This window comes from Triturus cristatus, chromosome 12 (assembly GCF_964204655.1).
Source record: "Triturus cristatus chromosome 12, aTriCri1.1, whole genome shotgun sequence".
Taxonomy (NCBI): domain Eukaryota; kingdom Metazoa; phylum Chordata; class Amphibia; order Caudata; family Salamandridae; genus Triturus; species Triturus cristatus.
This window is the reverse complement of record NC_140595.1, coordinates 127,219,003-127,238,615: the sequence shown is the minus strand read 5'-3', so window position 1 is coordinate 127,238,615 and position 19,613 is coordinate 127,219,003. Positions and strand designations below refer to the sequence as shown.

Here is a 19,613-nt window from a genome sequence, read left to right as displayed (position 1 = left end):
TTTCAGAAATGTAGTTTTATGTGTTTACACATGGGTTTCAAACTATTTCCATCAATTCCATCAAGCACATCAAGTAGGTAGAAACAACAAAAGGAAAATAGGAAAAATTGACTGCTTCTTAGTAAAATACAAAAACTGTGTTTAAAATGATTTTTTTCAAACCTGAAAGCTGGAAAGATAGCAATCTTAGCAGAGCAAACCTTTTGATGCCATTTTTATAAGAAAACTGATACGCTTTCTTACACAGCACTGTTCTCCCAGTTTTTCCCATTTAAAGAAACAAACAATCTTTCTTTTGGTTATTTTCTTAGTTTAGCTACGGGGGATCCTACATACCCTGGATATCTTTTGAAATGTGGCAAAGAAAATTTGGCTTGGATCCCTTTTGTAGAAAAAATGTATGAAGGCGTAAGCACGAAGTGCCCCAAACATCAAACAAAAAGATTCAGAACTAGAGCTACTGGTTGCCTCAGTAGCTAAAGAATGAAGCTTCTGGATGTGGTTATTGATCTAGGGCAGTGCTCTTAACCTTTTGACTTTTGTGAGCCCCCACTTAACAGTTACTGGACCTGGGGACCCCCACTGAGTCAGTAGTGGAAGCCTTTAACCCTGGCATAAACAATTTTGAAGGTTTGAACGTCAAAACAATACACAAAAATTCAGCAGCATTCATTGAACCAATACACAAATTCTATAATATTTTATTAAATGAATATAAAAAAATAAAATAAATCATTTTAATAGTATAGTTGGACTTTTCTAAATTTAACTGAGATCACCCATCTTCCATACTATGTTCTTTTTGATGCATTTGCACTGCTCCTGTGAATCACACTGTGGACAACTACCTAATTTTTAACCTCTAATTTCAAATTCCTTCACTTTTACTGAACATTTGAAAATGTTCAGTTTCACATTTTGCATCTTTATTTATACACACTGTATTAATGTTAATAATTTTTAATTTTCTAAGCAGTCACGGGCTGCATGATTAGGCTTCACAGATCCCCACTCGTCTCTGGATCTCCGGTTAAGAACCATTAAACTAGGGTATCCGTGCAGTCTCTGTCCATGTTTTCCTGGGAGCTGGTATCACGGTAAAGACTCAAGTGTATTGATTTTTTTCAACCTTACATCCGCACAATCTTCTTAATCATTACATCTAATTCCTAATGTAAATGAACATGCAGACAGTATTACTTTCCTTCAGCTTGGGAACATTAAAATAAACATGTTCACGCAAATTCTCCAAACTTCGGTATGTTTTCTGTTGCACAGTTTCCTTAGATGTCTAAGGGCATTGGTTTTAAATATCAGGACAGGATTAATGAAATAAAGAATTGTGGTTTGAACTACAAAGTGAATTGATATTTTAGGTAAAATACGTAAACGCCATAAAGAGGCAAAACTGGCCTCACCACTCCTTCCGTGAGTGTCTTAAATTAAATAGCAAAATTCCAATACGTTCAACTTGTTCCCACCACCTCAACCGCAAATGTTGATGGCATGAATCCAGAATGGGTTTCGTTTTGTCGTCTCAAGAGCAATGTCAGTCTTGTCAACTGTTTAAAATATATCTATCTATATATTATCATTTTCATCAAAGTAAGCATAACATATAAAATCAACAAATGTCATACTACATGTTGTACCCAACACATTGTCATTTACAAGTCTAATATGGTCCTTCTTTCACACCCCGTTTTGTAGATAGTGAGGTCGCAAGTGCACCATCATGAACTTGCTTAATGCAATTGACAATTTCAAATATGACACAGATCTGTAGTATCGATACATGCTTGTTTCTCGTTTGTTGCCCTACCCACCATTCCCAATGTTGGATTGCAAATAAGCCATCAGTGGCCCCCAATAGTCCTTTGGCCTTGACTTCATTGGCTGCTCCTCAGCATACAGTTCCAGTTGTGTCTTATATTGTGCCTGTCAGGCATCCAAGACACTTTTGTAGGGCTAGATGTACTCTTCTGAAGCAATGCCACTCTACATTTTGCTAGTAATAAGCTTACTGACAAGATATTCCGATTTAGTGACCGTAAGTCTCTCAGCAGTCCCAGTAGGCAGATCGCTGGCTCGCACTCCACCCTTGCCCCAATCCTATCAGATAGTGTGTCTGTGACGTGAACCCAGTATTGCCTCACTTGTGTATATGACAACGCAGATTTATAAAGTCTGCCTCTTTGGCTCGCAGCGTACACAGTTCAAGTCGCCCTTTATCACATACTTATATTACTGCATCGGGGTACAATACATTTGGTACAAGAACTTCAACTGAATTACCCTCAAATTACAATTTGAAGTAAGTGTGCTTAATTTCCCACAACAAAACCTCCAATACTCTTCCCCCATGGGCTGTGGTAACACCGCATTCCATTTTGCCAATACTTTCCCACCTCCCAGTGTCCCATCCTTCTGTGCTGCAGCATTTAGTTTAGTAATAAGGTGTTAGCGCGTCGCGCTGGTGAGCAGTACCTGTAGTGTCATGAGCGTTAGTGGTTCTCTAGGAAAGTGTGAATTGTGTACGTGTATAGCTGCTCAAAGTCGGTAATATAGGAAGACAAATAATGTGGTGTTTGCCCACAGAACTGTCTCATTGGGTAGTGTTAGGAAGTTACTATTTGTGTACAAATCGCCATAGTGTGTAGTCCTGCCTCCCGTAGCATCTGGAGCGATCCATCCTCCTGTGTCACCGTTATGTCTGTATGGTGTAGTAGGGGCACTGCAGGGGCATCCAACTAATTCTTCCCAGCTCGTCTAGCCAAAGTGTACCAAGCCATCAATGTAGTGTGTAACATGTTTATCTCATTTTGGGACATCCCATTACACTTCTGTGGTAGGATGGCCCTGAGTGGGATCGGAGCAGCATCATGTTGATCGCTACATGAGGTGTGAAATCATGCCGTGTACCAGAAGTGTGCGAAATGTGCCTGCGCGCATTAATGATATAGCTTAAAATCTGGGGCACAGAATCCTCCGTCCACGTTTGGGAGGGTGAGGACCTCCGAGCTGATCTTCGGCTTCTTGCCCGCCCATACCAGTGTGACCAACAGGGAGTTCAACTGCTTAAAGAAGGAGTTGGACAGCACTATTGGAATGTTATTAAATAGGTTTAGAAACTGTGGCAGTACCACCATTTTTATGACTGCTAGTCTAACCGCCAGGGAGAGCGGGTGGGTCGTCCAGCGCGCAACAGAATCTTCCAATCTGGACATTTCCTTCCCGCTATTCTCACATTTCACAATGTTAGGGTGTCTGTGCACCCATACCCATAAATATTTGACAGGGCCTTTCTCCCACTCCAGCAGGAAACCAATGTCGCAGCGTTGTGTAATAGGTGTTCGCGGGAGGACTATGGATTTCGTCCAGTTGATACACAAACCAGAGTAGTACTCCTATTTTATATACTCTCTATTTACCAGGGCCAGATATGCCAACAGTTCACTAATATACAGCACCGTATCTTCTGTATATAGTGAAATATTCAAGGGTTATAGATGAAATCTAAGGGAAGTAAGGGCATGTTTCTGCTGAATAATGCAGGCAAGCAGCTCCATGGTAAGCACGAATAGTAGCATTAACAGGGGGCAATACTGTGATGTCCTCCTACCGACACTCAAAGCATGTGATGTGTGACCATCGACACGCACCTGTGCTGCTGGGCACTCATATAAAAGGCATATCCATCTTAAGAACGCCTCTGGTATCCCTATGCTGCCTAATACCACAAACATCTATATCCACGCAATAGAATCAACGGCTTTGGCCGCATCTAATAGAACCGCCGCCTCCAAGGTGAGTTCCACTTGATGTAATAGTGCAAAGATAGTGCGTAGGTTGTGTGTAGTTGACTGAGCCGGTAAAAAGCCAGATTGATCTGGCAGCACTAACTGCGATATCAGGGGCTGTAGGCACACTCCAATCACCTTGGCTAAAATGTTGGCATCTATATTAATGAGAGATAGTGGCCTATAAGATTTGTACCGCTCCAGAGCCTTGTCTGGTTTAGCAACGTCACTATCAGTACTTCTCTCAGAGATGGCGGTAGAGTGTGGCTAAGGTAGGCTTCCTCATACACTGCATGTAGCTGCAGAGCTGGCACGTCGGCATGCTCCTTATTAGAACCCCCACGTAATTCCATCTATAGCTGGGGCCTTCCCATTCGGGAGGGCACGTATGGCTTCTCCGACGTCTTCCACAGTCACTGGCTGAGCTAAGTATTCTCTCTGCCCTGGCGAAAGCCATGCCAGTGTCACACTCTCTAAATAATGGCCAAGCTCAATCAGTGATGCCTAGCTGCGTGGCTCATATAGACTTGCATAAAATCTCTTGAACTCCTCCAGTATATCTGAGCTGGAGTTGAGTGCGACCCCATCATCATTTACCAAGTAGACAATGGAGTCTCTGCCTTTCTGTGCCTTTAGGTTTTGCTCAAGGCTTTGCCTAGGCCTCCCACCTTCAACGTACGTACGTGAGAGGTGATGCTTAGAAATGAATCGCGCCTCTTGTTCTGCAAGGGTCTCAATTTTGGTCATGTGTTCCCTAATAGAAGCCAATCTGGCCTCTTTTGGCTGGCATTCATATTCTCTCCCCAGGGAATTAAGCTCATCTTTAGTGTTTTTTAGCTGTTTACGAATTGTTTCAGTACCCCCACTTGAGTGCCTATACATGTCCTATGTATTGTTGCTTTAAAGGCTTCCCACAGAGAGCCCCAGCTTGATACTGAGCCGATATTTAATGCAAAGTACTCTACGATCGCTTTCCACACCTCCTCCACACCTCCTCTATGAATGCCGCAGCTAGGAGTGCTGCTGGGAGAAAAGGCCAAGTGAGCGGTGTGGGAGTTACATGCGCCAGTCGCATAAGGACTGGCAAATGGTCTGATAAAGTGTTAGGTAAGTAGCATGGATCTTCTACCCACTGCAGACCTTAGTAGATATAAGCCAATAGTCCAATCTTGACCATATGCCATGTACAGAGGACACAAATGTGCCCTCCTTCTGTGTAGGGTGTCTTAGTCACCAGGCATTGACCAGCAAATATTTTTCCATCCCACTCTGGATCACCATAGCTGCCTGCTTCCCATGCCAGCCGGTGTTTGCCGAGCGATCTTCTGCAGGGTTAGGTATGTGTTGAGGTATGCATTGAGATCCCCTGCCCAGAGGATATGGGTCGGCGTAGTGGAAAATATCAGTCTCCAGGTGTTAACTAGTATCCGTAGATGGTAACTTGTGTGACAGCAGTGACAGTTATCGTCCTATGTGCAATTAATAGCCGGCCCTGGTCATCCGCATAATGAGCGTGAAGGGTACCATGTTCTTGACCAAAAGTAGTACCCCCCCTTTGAGTATGTAGAATAAGAGGAGGCTAGCTGGCATGATGTCCAACGGACACCTATAGTGCTGTCTGATCGCCTATCCAAATGTGTTACCTGCAATATAGCCAAGTGTATATTATGCCTATCTAGAAACCGGAGCACTAGCCTAACCTTACGGGGATTATTGAGCCAAGTACATTCTATATAATGACATTTATGCTATCTCCTGCTCACCGCCATGTAGTCATTTCCCTGAAATGGGAATGGTACATGGGCTTCTATGCTGTACTCTCTGCGTATCATGGAGAACAATGTATGTTTTGTGTGGGTATACAAGATTCGAACATCCCAACATTCTTCCCCTCCCACTTCAGCTACTCCAACTGGCCAAAGACATCCCCAAAAAAACAATGAACATATATAGTTTCACAGTTTAGCATTACACTCAATAACAAATAAATTGTAGCACCATGTGTTAGACTCATCTGGGGTGCTCCCTCACTGGTATTCACCAGGTTCCCAGTCCCCATTCAGGTGTACGGAGGTAGCCGGGTTCACAGGATCATAGATATGCATCTTAAATCAGCTTGGATGTCGGCAGCTTTAACGTTGTCACGACACCATGCCGGTAATAGCTGCCACTGCGGCTGCAGGCAGTCGCTGAGTGTCTATAAGTAGCTCCTGGTGAGGCCTAATGCTTAGTGTAGCCCATCAAATTTCTTTGTCTTCTGCATTTGTTGTGCCCTGGGCATGTTTACCAGGTGAGAGTGTCTTCAGGTATTCCTTGGCCGCTTTAGGCATCGTGAAGAATTTCTGCTCACCTCAGTGTTCCACATAATGTAGGCATGCCGGGTCCAACATGGAATTGGAAATGTCTGCTTCTTGTAGCTAGTGCTTGATTGGTAGAAACTCCCTTCTAGCCAAAGAGAAATCAGGATAGAAAGTGAATTTGTTTCTTTGGTATTGGACTTGGCCCTTTTCTCGGGCCAGCCAGAGGGCAGCATCCCTATCACATCTATTCAAAAGCTTCACTATGATGGAATGCAGGTGAGTCCCAGGCAAAAGGCTGCGTCATGAATGCACGGTGTGCTCGTTCTATCACCAGCAGTTGAGATCAGTTCTTGGCACCAAATATTGTCACCAGCATACTCTCAATATAAGTTTCTATTTTGACAGCATTTCTAGATCCTGGGACCCCAATTATGCGTAAATTATTGTAGCAAGAGAGAGCTTCCAAGTCCTCGTTTTTTGCTTGAATAACTGCCAAGACGTGCTTCATGTTCAGGCTTTTCGAGCTGAATCTTGTCTTTGACCTTAGATATCCTCTTTTCTGTTTCTGCGATGCGTGACAACTGCCAGGAGTGTTGCTTCTAGGGTGTTCCCTTCTGCCATCCCGGTGGGCTGCCCCCCCTCCAAACCAGTATCCGAGGGTTGTTTCTCAGAGCCTCTTGTCTTGCCTGCTGCTGGTCTGCCTCCCCTACTGTGAGCACTCACGATCGTTAGCTTCCTAACATAGGCAGCTGCCCGTGGAGTGGGACCTAAAAGAAGGTAATCCTATGCGACTGTGGCAGCGTTGCACACACCCCACCCGGCCCGGAGTCGTGATGCCTGTGGTGTCAGCTGGTGATCGCATATGACGCCAATATCGCCCAGGTGGGAATGCGAGATGTGGGAGAACTCACTGCACTGTTCCGGAATTGCACTAGTCCTTAGTCACACTATTGATGCATTTCAACTCTCTTGTCCCCATATTTAGACACAGTCAGATAGTTTAGCTGGAAACTGCAGGCCTCTGACGCTCCTGTCTCAAGCACCAATGTTTGCTGTACCACAGCACCTTACCATGGGTGTCCTCGTTTACCACATTATTTTCCCCTTTGGAATGGGGTTTAGTCATGTATTATGTAGAATAGGGGTTTTCTGCAGCGTGTGTCGAGGCCTTCTCCAGTCATCACATACCACCCAGCATGGGTTCACCACGCCATACCACTCAGCATGTATTCACCACATCTACAGACGCCGACCACGCTGTGCTATTTTCAACTGTTTGCGGCCTGCCGTGGTTCGAATGCATAGCTCCCCATGTCCACACCGGATGCCTGTCCTTACGGCAGTGTCCAAGGTCACACCACCGCCCGTATGTCAGCGTGGTCAGTTAGTATCCTTTGAGGCGGCCGCTTCTGCTAGGCCGAGCCCTGGCCTCAATTTGCATGTGCGGACTGTGAGGTCGGCTTGTATCCTACCACCGAGGCACGCCAGGGGGGAGGCACCGCCAGTCCAATCCTGCTTACCTCCGCTGTAGTTCTTGGTGTGTGTATATATAGATATATATATATATATCTTTATTCTGAGTCATAAAAGCACATCCATTAAAGCAGTTACAAAGATATATAAATAAGAAACATAGTACAATACAAGATAAAATATTATACACATTTCCAGTTCCATTTAAAAAAATAAATAAGTGGTTACTTAAAACTTTCTTTGAATTCATATAGTTAAAAGTTTAGGCACATAATCCATAATTACATAACTGAAAATTTTTTAGTTATCCTTTATATGTTTACTTCTGCCGATATTCATATCCTCCTTAATGCTCACTAGGTTGGAGAAACTATGGTGGTTTTCTTCCTTGCATAAAAAATAGCCCATAGAAATGATGAAATCTACAGCAAACCTCTAATGTTTGTAGTGTTTGCAAGAAGAGGTGTGCAAGGCGGCATTGTACGTGAGACATATGTCTAATGAGCAGGATAACATATTTTTTCCTATGCGCGGAGTAATACTTACAGAATAACACCACATGCATAGTATCTTGAGGCATTTTATCATCACAAGGACAATTTATCAGTTTTTGTTACCAGTTATTCATATTAGGATAAGTTATTAGCCTACGATGTATGTCTAATCTAAAACGTGTAAGTTTAAACCTATGTCGAGCATTTAAAACATATTTCAAATACGGTTGAATACTGAAAGTAGTTAAAATCAATTGATTTTTTAAAACACTAGATTTACAGATTTCATTAATCAATTTTAACGAATCCAAATGGACCATAGCTGCCAATTTCAAAGCCTTCCTACTGATCATGCCCAATAATTCAGTTTTTTCAAAATACTCGGGCTTTCCCATATCTCGTAAAAACCTTTGAACATACGTTAACCATTCTATACTTGAATACCGGGCTGATTTTAAGCAATCACTAATTACTGCCCGATTAAAATCCGTATGGTCTGATGTCCAAATTTTGTGCCACAGTAGGATGGGTTCTACCTTGATCATATCTGTAACATAAGGGCCATCAAGTTGCATATACTGAAGTGCTTTTTGGGGCTGCCAGCAAATATTTTAAGAAATCATTTTCTGCCACCTGAACACCTTGACACTTCTTGTGTCCCCATATACCCGCCCCATACAAGGCTATGCTGAGACACTTTGCTTTGCAGATCTTCAGCATCATCGCGGGTGGGTTAGATCCTAACCGCATCGCAAAAGATCTAAGGGCCCAGCAAGCCTTGACAAACATTTTCTGTCTATTGTCTGCTTCCTGTTTCCAAGAGTTAGCCTTATCAAATAAAACCCCCAGGTATAAGAAAGTGTCAGTGAACTCAATCTTCGTAGTAGATATCGTTATTTCCCTACATTTTGTGAATTTGTTCCCACACTTCATTACATATGTTTTTGACTGGTTCACCTGGAGGCTCAGTGCACTCATATAGTCAACTAATCTAGTAAGCAGCTGCTGCAGGGCCAAAGGGGTACGGGCCATGAGGACTGCATCGTCGGTGTAGAGGAGGGCCGGGACAGGGCGCACGCCTATTTGTGGAAGGTCTTTAACATGTGTCGCTAGGTCCTCCCCCACACTATTAATATACAATGAAAAAAGAAGGGGAACCAATACGCATCCCTGTCACACAACTCTTTCCATGCCAAATGTTTCAGTGCATTCTCCTCCAGGGCCATATCTCACCCTGGCTCTACATCCCGTACAGAGGTCTCGCAAAAAGGTAATAATTGGGATCTCTACTCGCAGGTCTTTTAACTTTAGCCACAATTTGTTGTGTATCACACAATCAAATGCTGAGGAGAGTTCGACGAATGCTAAATACAGCATCCCCTTCCTCATCCTCACGTACTTTCCAATTATTATGTTCAAATTGAGGCATTGTTCGATTGTGCCAAGCCCTGGGCGGAACCCATATTGAAAATCAGACAATTTCTGATGGGTTTCCGCCCATTCCTGTAACCTCTCCAGTATTATCCTTCTCTCTATCTTTGCTAGGGAATCACTGAGCGAGATAGACCTATAACAGGCGGGGTTTAATCAATCTCCCTTTTTATAAATTGGGACTATAGTTGACTCTCCCCATGATGTTAAAAGACCTGTCATGCATATTGCCTTCAGTACTATAGTCAATAAAGGATCCCACAGAGTGATGTTACTTTTAAATAAATCTACTGGGATGGCATCTGGTCCTGGCGCTTTGCCATTTTTACTCGTTTGGATTGCTCCGGTGACCTCCTCCAATCTGAATGGATCGATCAATGATGTTGCATGGGGGTGTAGTTCTTGGTGTCCGCTCCGCTTCACGAGGCTACCAGCAGGCTCCACACCAAGACTCTGGCCTCAGTCTCCTGTTCTGATGAGGTGATCCGGGAGCTGCGGCGTACCAGGCGCTGATCCTGAACTCCCGGCCCAGCCGTGCCGAACTCTCCTCCACCTCTCAGTTTTGTGCCGCACTGCCCCACTAAATTATTTTCCATAGACCTCACCAGGTGATTCAGGGCAGCGAGGGGGCACCGCCAGTCCGGTCCAGATTACCTCCACTGTAGTTCTTGGTGTCCGCTCCACTTCACGAGGCTACCGGCAGGCTCCACACCGTGTCTCTGGCCTCAGTCTCCTGTTACGACGAGGTGATCCAGGAGCCTCCATGGCACAGGCGCTGACCCTGAACTCCCGGCCCAGCTGTGCCTATATCTACTCCGCCTCTCAGTTTCATTGCTTAACGATAACAAGAACTTTCGATCCATTAGTCCTTTTTGCAAGTCTTAGTTTCCTTATCTTGCCCATCACTTGAAGAGAGAAATGTCCTTTGGGGTCTTGAGGGTAATACTTTGTATGATGTGTAGTATAACTGATTTAAGCGTGTATTGTCGTCATTTTATATGTATTGTCTCAATAAGTGTTGTTTCTTTACTACAGGAAGCAGAAAGCAGCCCTGACTGTGAACGACTTCAGCTCAAAGACTTAATTGGCTCAGAGATGAAGCACCTGACAAGCTATCCCCGTCTGCTGGATAACATAATCAAGCACACAGATGGTATGGTTACCAAAGTATTTACTCTGGATATCTAAGTACCAATCACAGAATTCCTTTCGGAATGCGGCCTATTTTAAAAGCTATAGATTGGATGAGTGATACAGAATCACTATTACTGTTGCTATGCAAAAGGTATGTTTATTGCCCTCCCTTTGTACAGGAGAAAAGGAGAGTAAAGCCTTATAGCCCACAGCTGAGGGCTATACCAGTTGTTAAAGGCTCTGATCCCAAGTTATAGCCTGTATCGGTGGGGGAGTGCCTTTACCAACCGGTATAGCTGAAGGCAGAAGGGCTTTAAGGCTATTAGAACATTCTACCCACTATGGATAGAATGTTCTAAATTAAAAAGAGAGAAACATAAAGACAAATATTGCGATGTTTGAGCAGAAGGCTTATACTAGCCATAATAAGCCCAGAGCTACTCCATTGTTGTCAATCGAGCTCCCAACGTTTCAGTTTTGAATAAACATTACAGCCTCCACAACACTTTTTTTGTTATTTCATTGACGTATTGTTCATGCATCCCTAACCATTGCTTGAAGGTGTGACTCGCAATAATGATTTTCTTCATGGGGAAGTTATTAATAAAATAATCTAAGAACTCACTTGCGTTTAAGGTTTTATTCAGCCCATTTCCTTTCAATTTGGGTTGCAAATCTATGCCTCCTTTGAATGGCACCCTGTACTCCACTTCTGTCAGATTATTTGTCCGCTAATTGAATAGGAGTGCTAGATCCTAGGTTTTGCCCGGGTCTGTATTTTGGGAGCATATTGGGGTGTTCTGGTCACCCCAGCTAGTAGTGACATATTGCGGGATCAGGAAGAGCACAGAGGCTTACAGTAAATCAAATGGTATTCTTTTTTTTGGCAAATTGTGACATGGCTTGATATATTGCGTGGATTCTGATAGTAATGATTACAGCAAGTTTATGTTTGTGTCTTATAACCCCACTCATTTCTTTCTGTTTTTTTAAACTAGTATATGATCCACTTACCAAAGACAACTTGCCTATTTCTAAAAAATAGAACTGGTATATTTCCTGAGTCTTAAATCTGTAGTAACTCTCCCTCACATCGTTCAATGTTTCTTCTGTGCTGTGGATCATTTTAATGCCCAACGCATTGGCATCTAATCAGCTTGTTGGGTCAACATGATATTGTAGTTCATGAAGGACTACAGTTGTCAATGTTTTGATTGCTTCTGGAAGATCGGAAACTGGTCTCCGTTTTCTTTTGTATTGAATTGGCAATTGAGGTCCTTTTGACGAGTGCTGTGACCTCCTCTTGCATCAAGCTGATCTAACCTGACTTTCCTATTGGACCAGATTTATTAGAAGAGGAGATGCTCTGGGTGAATTTCTCTTCTAAGATCTTTGAAACTGAGCTAGCTCTGGCTATGATGCGATCTTCTGAGATGCTTGTTAAACTGACAATTGTGTGAGAATATTTCCCTTTGCATTTTGGTTGTTGTAAACTGGTTCAAATACTTCCGCAATTTTGATACTGTCTTCAATCTTTTACAAAACTCAAACTGCTGTTGTAGTGATTAGCAAAGGGTTAAGGCAGAAAGTAGATCAACAGTTGCCCTCAGGTTACAGTGGCTTTCCCTCCAAAATAGATTGAGTAATGCAAGAAACTAGGCTTTCTGTGCATCGGTGAGGCCGCTGTAGACAATAAGGAGGGCTGACCAAGTCAGGCCCTCTATAGTGTATGAAAAGGGGAAGGGTATGACAAGAAACTAGATCTTCTGCACATTGGTAAGATTGCTTTGCCTGCAAATACACATATTTAGTTTATTCAGTCATGAACTTGTGCTCATAAAGGGTAAGGACCCTTCCAATCTTTCCCTAATTCATACAGTGGAGAATTCTGTGGATAAACCTTAGGCAGGCACTACAGTCTTTCTTAATGATAGGTGAGAACATATTCTGGATTCTTCATTCAACCCCTTTTTCTGGAAAGCAGTTAATTGCCTACCTCATTTACAAGTTCGACAAAAGCCCTTGTTTCAGCTGCAGCTAGAATCCTTGACGCTGCTGAGACTTTGACCTGCCTTTGCGATTCGAATTTCTGCTATTTCTGTACCTATTGGTGGGGCTGCTTTCCCAGTATTTTTTCCACCAACAAATCAAACATTGGTTTAATACTTAATCGGTCAACATAACCACAGATGCAGCCATCCTCTCTTCCACGGCCACCTTCCCTTTACCAGGCCTCCCGGATAATGCTGTCATAAGTGCTGCCTACATTGAGGAAGTCCAAAATGGATGTATTGTTTTGTAAACTTCATTACAAATTGTGCATAACAAAAACAAACATGACATAACCACTGCCTGAAACACAGGTGGATTTTTGAGCATTTTCAGTAAGAGATGTATCACCACTGGAATCCAAATTCGGATTACACTTTAAAACATATTGTACAAACGGCAGTGATTAATATTGAAATATCCATCCAAACATAAAACCTCTAAACAAGAAAATGCAATCATTTGTTTAACGCTTTTATATTTACCCAAAGGCAAGTACCTCAGATCATTATTCACGTTAGACGATGAGCCTGTAACACGTACCTCAGCACATCTTCAACATTCATCATTGTCACATGATCAGGCCCAGATACTGAATTCAGTACATTTATATGGATCCTAGGCCATGTGCTCATTTTCTTCTACAGGAGCTCAATAGTTGTGGCTACACCTTCTTGTAATTCTTAGAGTATTAATAATATTTAGATCCCATTTAAACTCTTTCTATTATTTACTTTTTCAGGGTTCAGTTTCGAAAATAGAGTCTTTTGGTGAACAGAAGTCACAGTGTGCTCTGCTAGATCGCTTTTAAAATCCTTCCTTGTCCATTGCATGCGTAACAAGATTGGACCCTCTTAGTCTAACCTCACTAGCCCTTACTGATTTAAATCTTTAGAATTTGTTAATAATTGCAGTGAACGTTATCAATGTTCGGTCCAATAAGTTACTTATCATTCTCAAATGAAGCAAACACTTGAGCTTCATTAGTTTCAATTCATTTTGTGCTCCTCATTTGACCTCATTTGTAGTTACTATTTCCCTGAAACTGTTCAATTACTCCCTCATGGAAAAGATCGCCATCCCATGGCTCCACTGACATTAAATTGAACTTTGCCTAGTTCTTCTTAGACCAAGACCTACATACCAGGGCATGCAGTTCAGCAACAGTGATCTCCAAGTGTCTCAAGGTGTTGTTTTGCAATCACTGTCTCACTATTGCTCGTATTTCATGTCCACAGAACATTTTCCATGCTCCTTTATATCACCATTGGTTACCTCTGTAACATTGCCCACTCTTTTTCTTCACCATTGGCTGCCTCTGTTACATTCCCTGATCCTATGCATCACCATTGTCTACTTCTATAACCATTTTCTTTTGAAGTTTTCTCTGCCCACTTGCATTCAAATCCTCTCTGGGACACTGTTTTCTCCTCCCAAGTCTAATGAAGCAGCACAATTTCCTGGGGAATCTATTGACTCCGCGCCCACAACTCTAGTTGGAGCCTCACCATCTCATGCATGCCTTTTCATTGGATACGTCTAACCACAGATTCCTCACCTTGTGAATACCCCCCCAGGCACCAACTGATTCGGGAAGATTTTACAGCATAGCCCCCGACACTAGCAAGTGGCTCCATTTGGCTCCACGTCAACCTCATTCTGCCCCGGAAGTGACAGTCGAAGCTGTGTCAAAGCATCACTCTTTTGCACCTGATGTCAACTCCTTCACACACGGGCCCTGGAGCTAGCTCCCAACTTTTTTCTCATCAGTTTACAACTTTTCTCTAAAATTGTTCCTTTCCACTGTGCGAGGGATCATGATGCATGCTAAAACTACAAAGTTTATACCTTGTAGGGACCCCGTGAGTTGTGTATCCGGTGTTTGGGTCACAACTTCAATTCATGTGAGGAATGTGCCCTTATGAATCCAAACTATTTATATTCTTCTCAAACAAGAGTAACATAAATGTCTATGTGAACCTGGATAACCAACGTAAATCGTATCACAGCGGTTCACACGGAACTCACTTACACCAAAATAATGGATAAGAAACAGAAAAAATGACACTGATTAATTTGATTTTCAAAACCTAAGTACATACAAACAACAAGCTCCAGCCATGAGAATTGGTTTAGTTAAGACGTAAATGTTATTTTCTAGTAGGCTCTCTAAAGGCATAGGTCAAAGTGACCTCCATGTGAGAAAACCACAATCAAAATCATGAATAGGCAGTGTACAAAAGTTCAAAGTTATGTCGGCATATTGGTTAGTCCATTAAAACAGGCCTTTAGATGCCTGTGTACAAGCGCATCATGAAAGGGCGAGCAGTTTGTAAGAAACTGACAACTTTTCGTCTCTTCATAGAGTAAAAGGCTCTCTTCAGGACTTGGGGTTGCTTGGGGGACTACTGCCAAAAGGGAATGAGAAACCATGGGACAAGCTGTGTCTTACAGCATGTAGAGTGTGATAAACACCATGGTGTAAAGCTAAACAGAGCTACACACAGGAATATAAGACAGATACCCATGAGAGTGGAACAGGATCGTCCAAAACCTCAATGGGGCCATGGAGACCAAGGATCAGCTCCCCAACAAAGTCTCTACAATCCGAGAGCACAATAATAGTTCACAGTGTACCGTTAGTCCTTATTGTAGACCTGATCCTTTGTCCCCATGGGCCCATTGAGGCCTATCACGCTCCTCTCTCATTATTTTGGTAAAAATGAGTTCTGTGTGAATCACTGTAATTTGATTTACTGAAGAATCCGAAGGCTGTCTAGGAACATAAAGCCAAGCTGTTAGTAGCGGCCGGTGTGCCTGATGAGTGGTGAGGCGGGTGGGGGATGGTGGGGAGGTCGAAGGAGGTAGGGCGGTGTAATGTTTCATGGGCGAAATGAAGAAAAAACGTATCTGCAGCCATCTCCTTTGCGTTCTTCTGCTTTTCAGCTGTTCTCGTCGCGTTCTTCTGCTCCTCTTCACAGGGAAAGGCAAAGACTCCCAGAATGCCCTGCGGCCAATCCTGAAGCTTCTCTCACGCATGAGAGCAGCTTCAGGATTGGCCGGAGCACACTCGAGTTGCTCCCCAGTACAGACTGTGAGTCTCTACCTGCTCTCTCCAATCCAGCTGCATTGCTGGGTAGGAGAGAACTTTCACCGTGCATGACGGTTTGGCCGGTGCGAGGTAGCCGGCCAAACCTTCATGTGCAGTGATGGGAGTACACTACCACTCCCCTCAGTGCATATCACTCCCAGGTCCCACCCCCAAGACGTGGCAGGAACGGAAAAATAAAACAAGTGTTAATTATTGTTTTATTTTTCCTTTCCTGACGGTTTTGGGGGAGTGATGGAAGAAGTTGTGTAAGTTCCGCTACTGTTTGGAGTCGAGGGCGCAGACCCATTCCTGTTCTCAGGGCTGTTCCTGCAAAATGTCATTGTTGAGCTTCAAGTCTTCAAGTAAGTCCAAAAAGGAAGCCCAGGTACTCCAAGTGGGTTTCAATACTCTCTTCCTGAAAAGTCATGAGTACGTCAAAGTGACCGCTATTCCCTCTCCTGGTTCCCTGCAGTTAACAAAGTTGCAACAGTTCAAGGCTTTCAAAGAAGCCATGTTACGAATTGTTTGGGACCTTCCCAACTCCTGCTGGCGTGCCTCTGGGCCCCATAGATCCACAGAGGCCTTCATTTGGGTTACCACTGGAGAATCCTTACTCAGCGCCATCTGTGCCTACTGAGCCCGTTTCACTTTCAGCTCCTGAGCTGACTTCATATATGGCACCAATATCTATGCCGGTACCTGCCATGTTGATGCTGGCCCGACGCTAAACACCATTCCTGTTGCCCTGTCAGGCTATGAACCAAATTAGTCCCAACCAAAGTCATGCCCCAGAACAGTTTTGATAGACCCAGTCCCAGTATATTCAGGCTCTGACAAAATATTGCCATTACCTAGGAGCTGTCCTTCAGTGCTACAAAACCTTCTTGGTCACACTCTCAAGAAAGTCAACCAGCTTTTGGAGATAATGGGGATGAATTACTCCCAAGCTATGATGACAATTTTTACTTTAACCTAGAAGAAGCCAGTGGGTTGGGCACATCCCATGAAACTGCCCCAAAAAAATTAAGCAGGATGTTTGGCCTCCTTGGGTTGGTGCAGGCAAAATGACTCAGTCTAACACCCCCCACATACGTGGCATGGATGAAAGATATTTGTCAATGGGCGATCGCGGAGGAGGTGTGGATGAGAAATGTTTGTAAAGATGATAAACTTGAAGATGTTATACGAACCTAGATGGCTATGTTGGCTGCCCTGAGGGAGCATGGGGGAGTGACTGCCTCTGGGGACGGGTGACACATGACATTGCTTACACCCCAGGAATTTTGAAAGGGAGGAGAGGTAACACTGGATACTAGTTGGATGCTCCACAAACATGTATGGGCTATCCACCTTGATTCCTTATTATGTTATCAGTAGAGGCATCACACAAAAGCAGACAGAGGGTAGTTGGGATGAGTTTCATTTGTTATGTATTGGCTTTAGGGGATAACAGGACACATGAATTGCCCTTCTTTGTAGTATCATTGCCTTGCATGAATGACAGTCTTTGATGTTTCTTCTGCACTACGGATTGTATTACATGGATATTTTTTACATGGCATTGTTCTGTCCTTTCGCCTCCCCCGAATGGGTCTGACTTATGCCACAGTATATGTATTTATGTTCCAGGTGTTTTTACACATGTTTAAAGAAACTGAATAAGGCAAAAGGACATGATACTTAAAGTAAGATCCTATGTGATGCCTTGTCCATATGCTCTTCCTATAAACCAATCTATTTTTTTAAATCGAAAGGGCATTAATATTTGGTAAATGAGCCATGTATTTCAGAGGATTTTATTGTTTCCCAAGTAGCCCGATTGTCTTCTCAATATTGCTAGTAGGATACCCAATCCCAGCTGAATGTCAAAGCTCATTTAGAGTTTGATGGGCAAAGTCCATCAGTATGGCGGAGCACTTAACTCTGGCCATACCGAGGGTTCACTGCCTGCCAAATTTAGAGTTGTCCTCTAGCCCTGTGCACAGTTCCACACATTACCAGGAACCACTGTCATAGCAGTTCCTGTATTGAAGGTTTGACTGGCAATACCGTCCAAATTATGGTACCATCTGTCAAACTTTTTTAATATTTCTGTTTTTCTTTTCAAAAAGAAAATCCCACGGTAAAGTTTTGCTTTTGACAAAACTAAAACTAATGCCCCAACACTATGGGAGGTTTTTCCCATTGTACGGGTGCTAATTAAATGTTTTTAACTGTCCCTTGGGGCGAGCAGTCAGAGGAGTATTTCAGCAATGGAGATGAAGAAGTCTCTGTCGTTGACATGCTTAAGGTCCACTCGTTGGTATATCAGGTGGCGGACCTTCAGTTTGGTGGAGAGGGTACTTCGTCGCCTTTGTGACAGAGTAACTTCTCAGCCAAACTCTAAATCAGCCCCTTAGTGTTAAGCTATACTGGTGAGTAACATGAACTTGAGCAGCTGATGCTCAAAGTTCATAAGTCCTTTCCAGTCTTGGTGCAGCTTGTGGAAATCCATATTTGGTTCACTTTAGCTTATTTTTATAATGTAATCCTGAAATTCCAGTTGAAATGAACCTAAAGATGTCTTGCCGCCAGTTTTAATGTTTTAGTATCCAAAATGGAGTGTCACAACTAACTTCTAGATAAGTGAGAGGGTGATTGCAAGGATCACCATCTGGATCTGTGAGCTGTATGCCCTACACACCTTAAATAAAATCTTAAGTGGCTTAATGTTTTTTTAAGAATCTTAAGGAGGAGTCCATCAGGATCAAAATGTACGCAATTTCGAAGTCTTGTCCACCTTAAGAATACTCACCAAGAAACATGTGCTAGCTTAGTCTTATCCATTCTTGCTGAGAACAGTCTACATACATAGAATATCTACTCAAGCTTACCTTGTAGACCCCCAGGACAATTGTACATGATTTTCACAGGATGGCTTTGTGGATCATTGGTTAGAGTCTTGTACTCAGTTTTCTGAAGGGGAATGGAGTGTGAAATAGCTTCTAGAGTTATGACAGTCATAAAATATTACAGAGAGCAGACACTTTTACATCAGTAAAACTTAGTGAAATGTAAAGAGCAGTCATGGGCTGGCCGAAAGTGTAAATAACTAGGCTGTTATTTTAGATTGTTTGAAGGGTAAAGAGAAGTGATGTAGCTTGGTAAGAACATCTTACTGACTCTTATTTAAATATTGTAGTCTGCTCTTGGTGTGCGTTATGTTAATTTTGACATGGTTATGTCTAGGCTTGAGAATTTTCACACAGCCCCCTATCAAGGCACAGAACATAGTTGAGCTATACAATTTCCACATTGCACTGTATTCACAAGTTTTTCAGAATGAAGTTAATGTGTATGTTTGTAGCTGCCTGCCTAGAAAACCTGTAATTCAGTTTGTGCACAAAGCATGCATGGTGTAAATGTGTGTTGGATGTAATCTCTGATTCTTTCTTGGTTGTTTCTCAAATGGTCCTGAGAAGTCCTTGATGGAACTTGTTTGTTTCCTGACTTCAGTGCATCTGCCAAACCTAATGCTTTTAAGTGCAGGAAAACACCCAAGATGTCCTGCTTTGTCCTGCAGGTGGCAGCTCAGAGGAGGACAAACTGGTCCAATGTAGGGACCGATGTCATGAGATTTTGATGTTCGTGAAAGATAGAGTCAAGAGAGTCAAGAATCGACGCCACATTAAGATGTATCAGACGCAGCTTGACACCACTGACCTAAAAAAGAACAAAAATGACCCCGTGGCCGCACAGTTTAAGGTAAACATTTTCTGGCTTCTTTGGGCACTTGACTGATTTTGTAGCTTATTTTTCAATATCAGTGCATAAAATTGATTAATGTCCATTTTTTCTACAA

The 19,613-nt window shown here is 43.0% G+C and overlaps 1 protein-coding gene across 1 annotated transcript in view; it reads left to right on the top strand.

Annotated features, from left to right (window-relative positions):
* The window catches only part of LOC146772865 (rho guanine nucleotide exchange factor 11-like), a 260,444-nt gene that overhangs the window by 98,344 nt on the left and 142,487 nt on the right, over positions 1–19,613 (top strand). Inside the window, 2 exon segments of the mRNA XM_085637039.1 lie at positions 10,534–10,651; positions 19,335–19,516. Of these exon segments, the coding sequence (XP_085493165.1) occupies positions 10,534–10,651; positions 19,335–19,516 (300 nt within the window).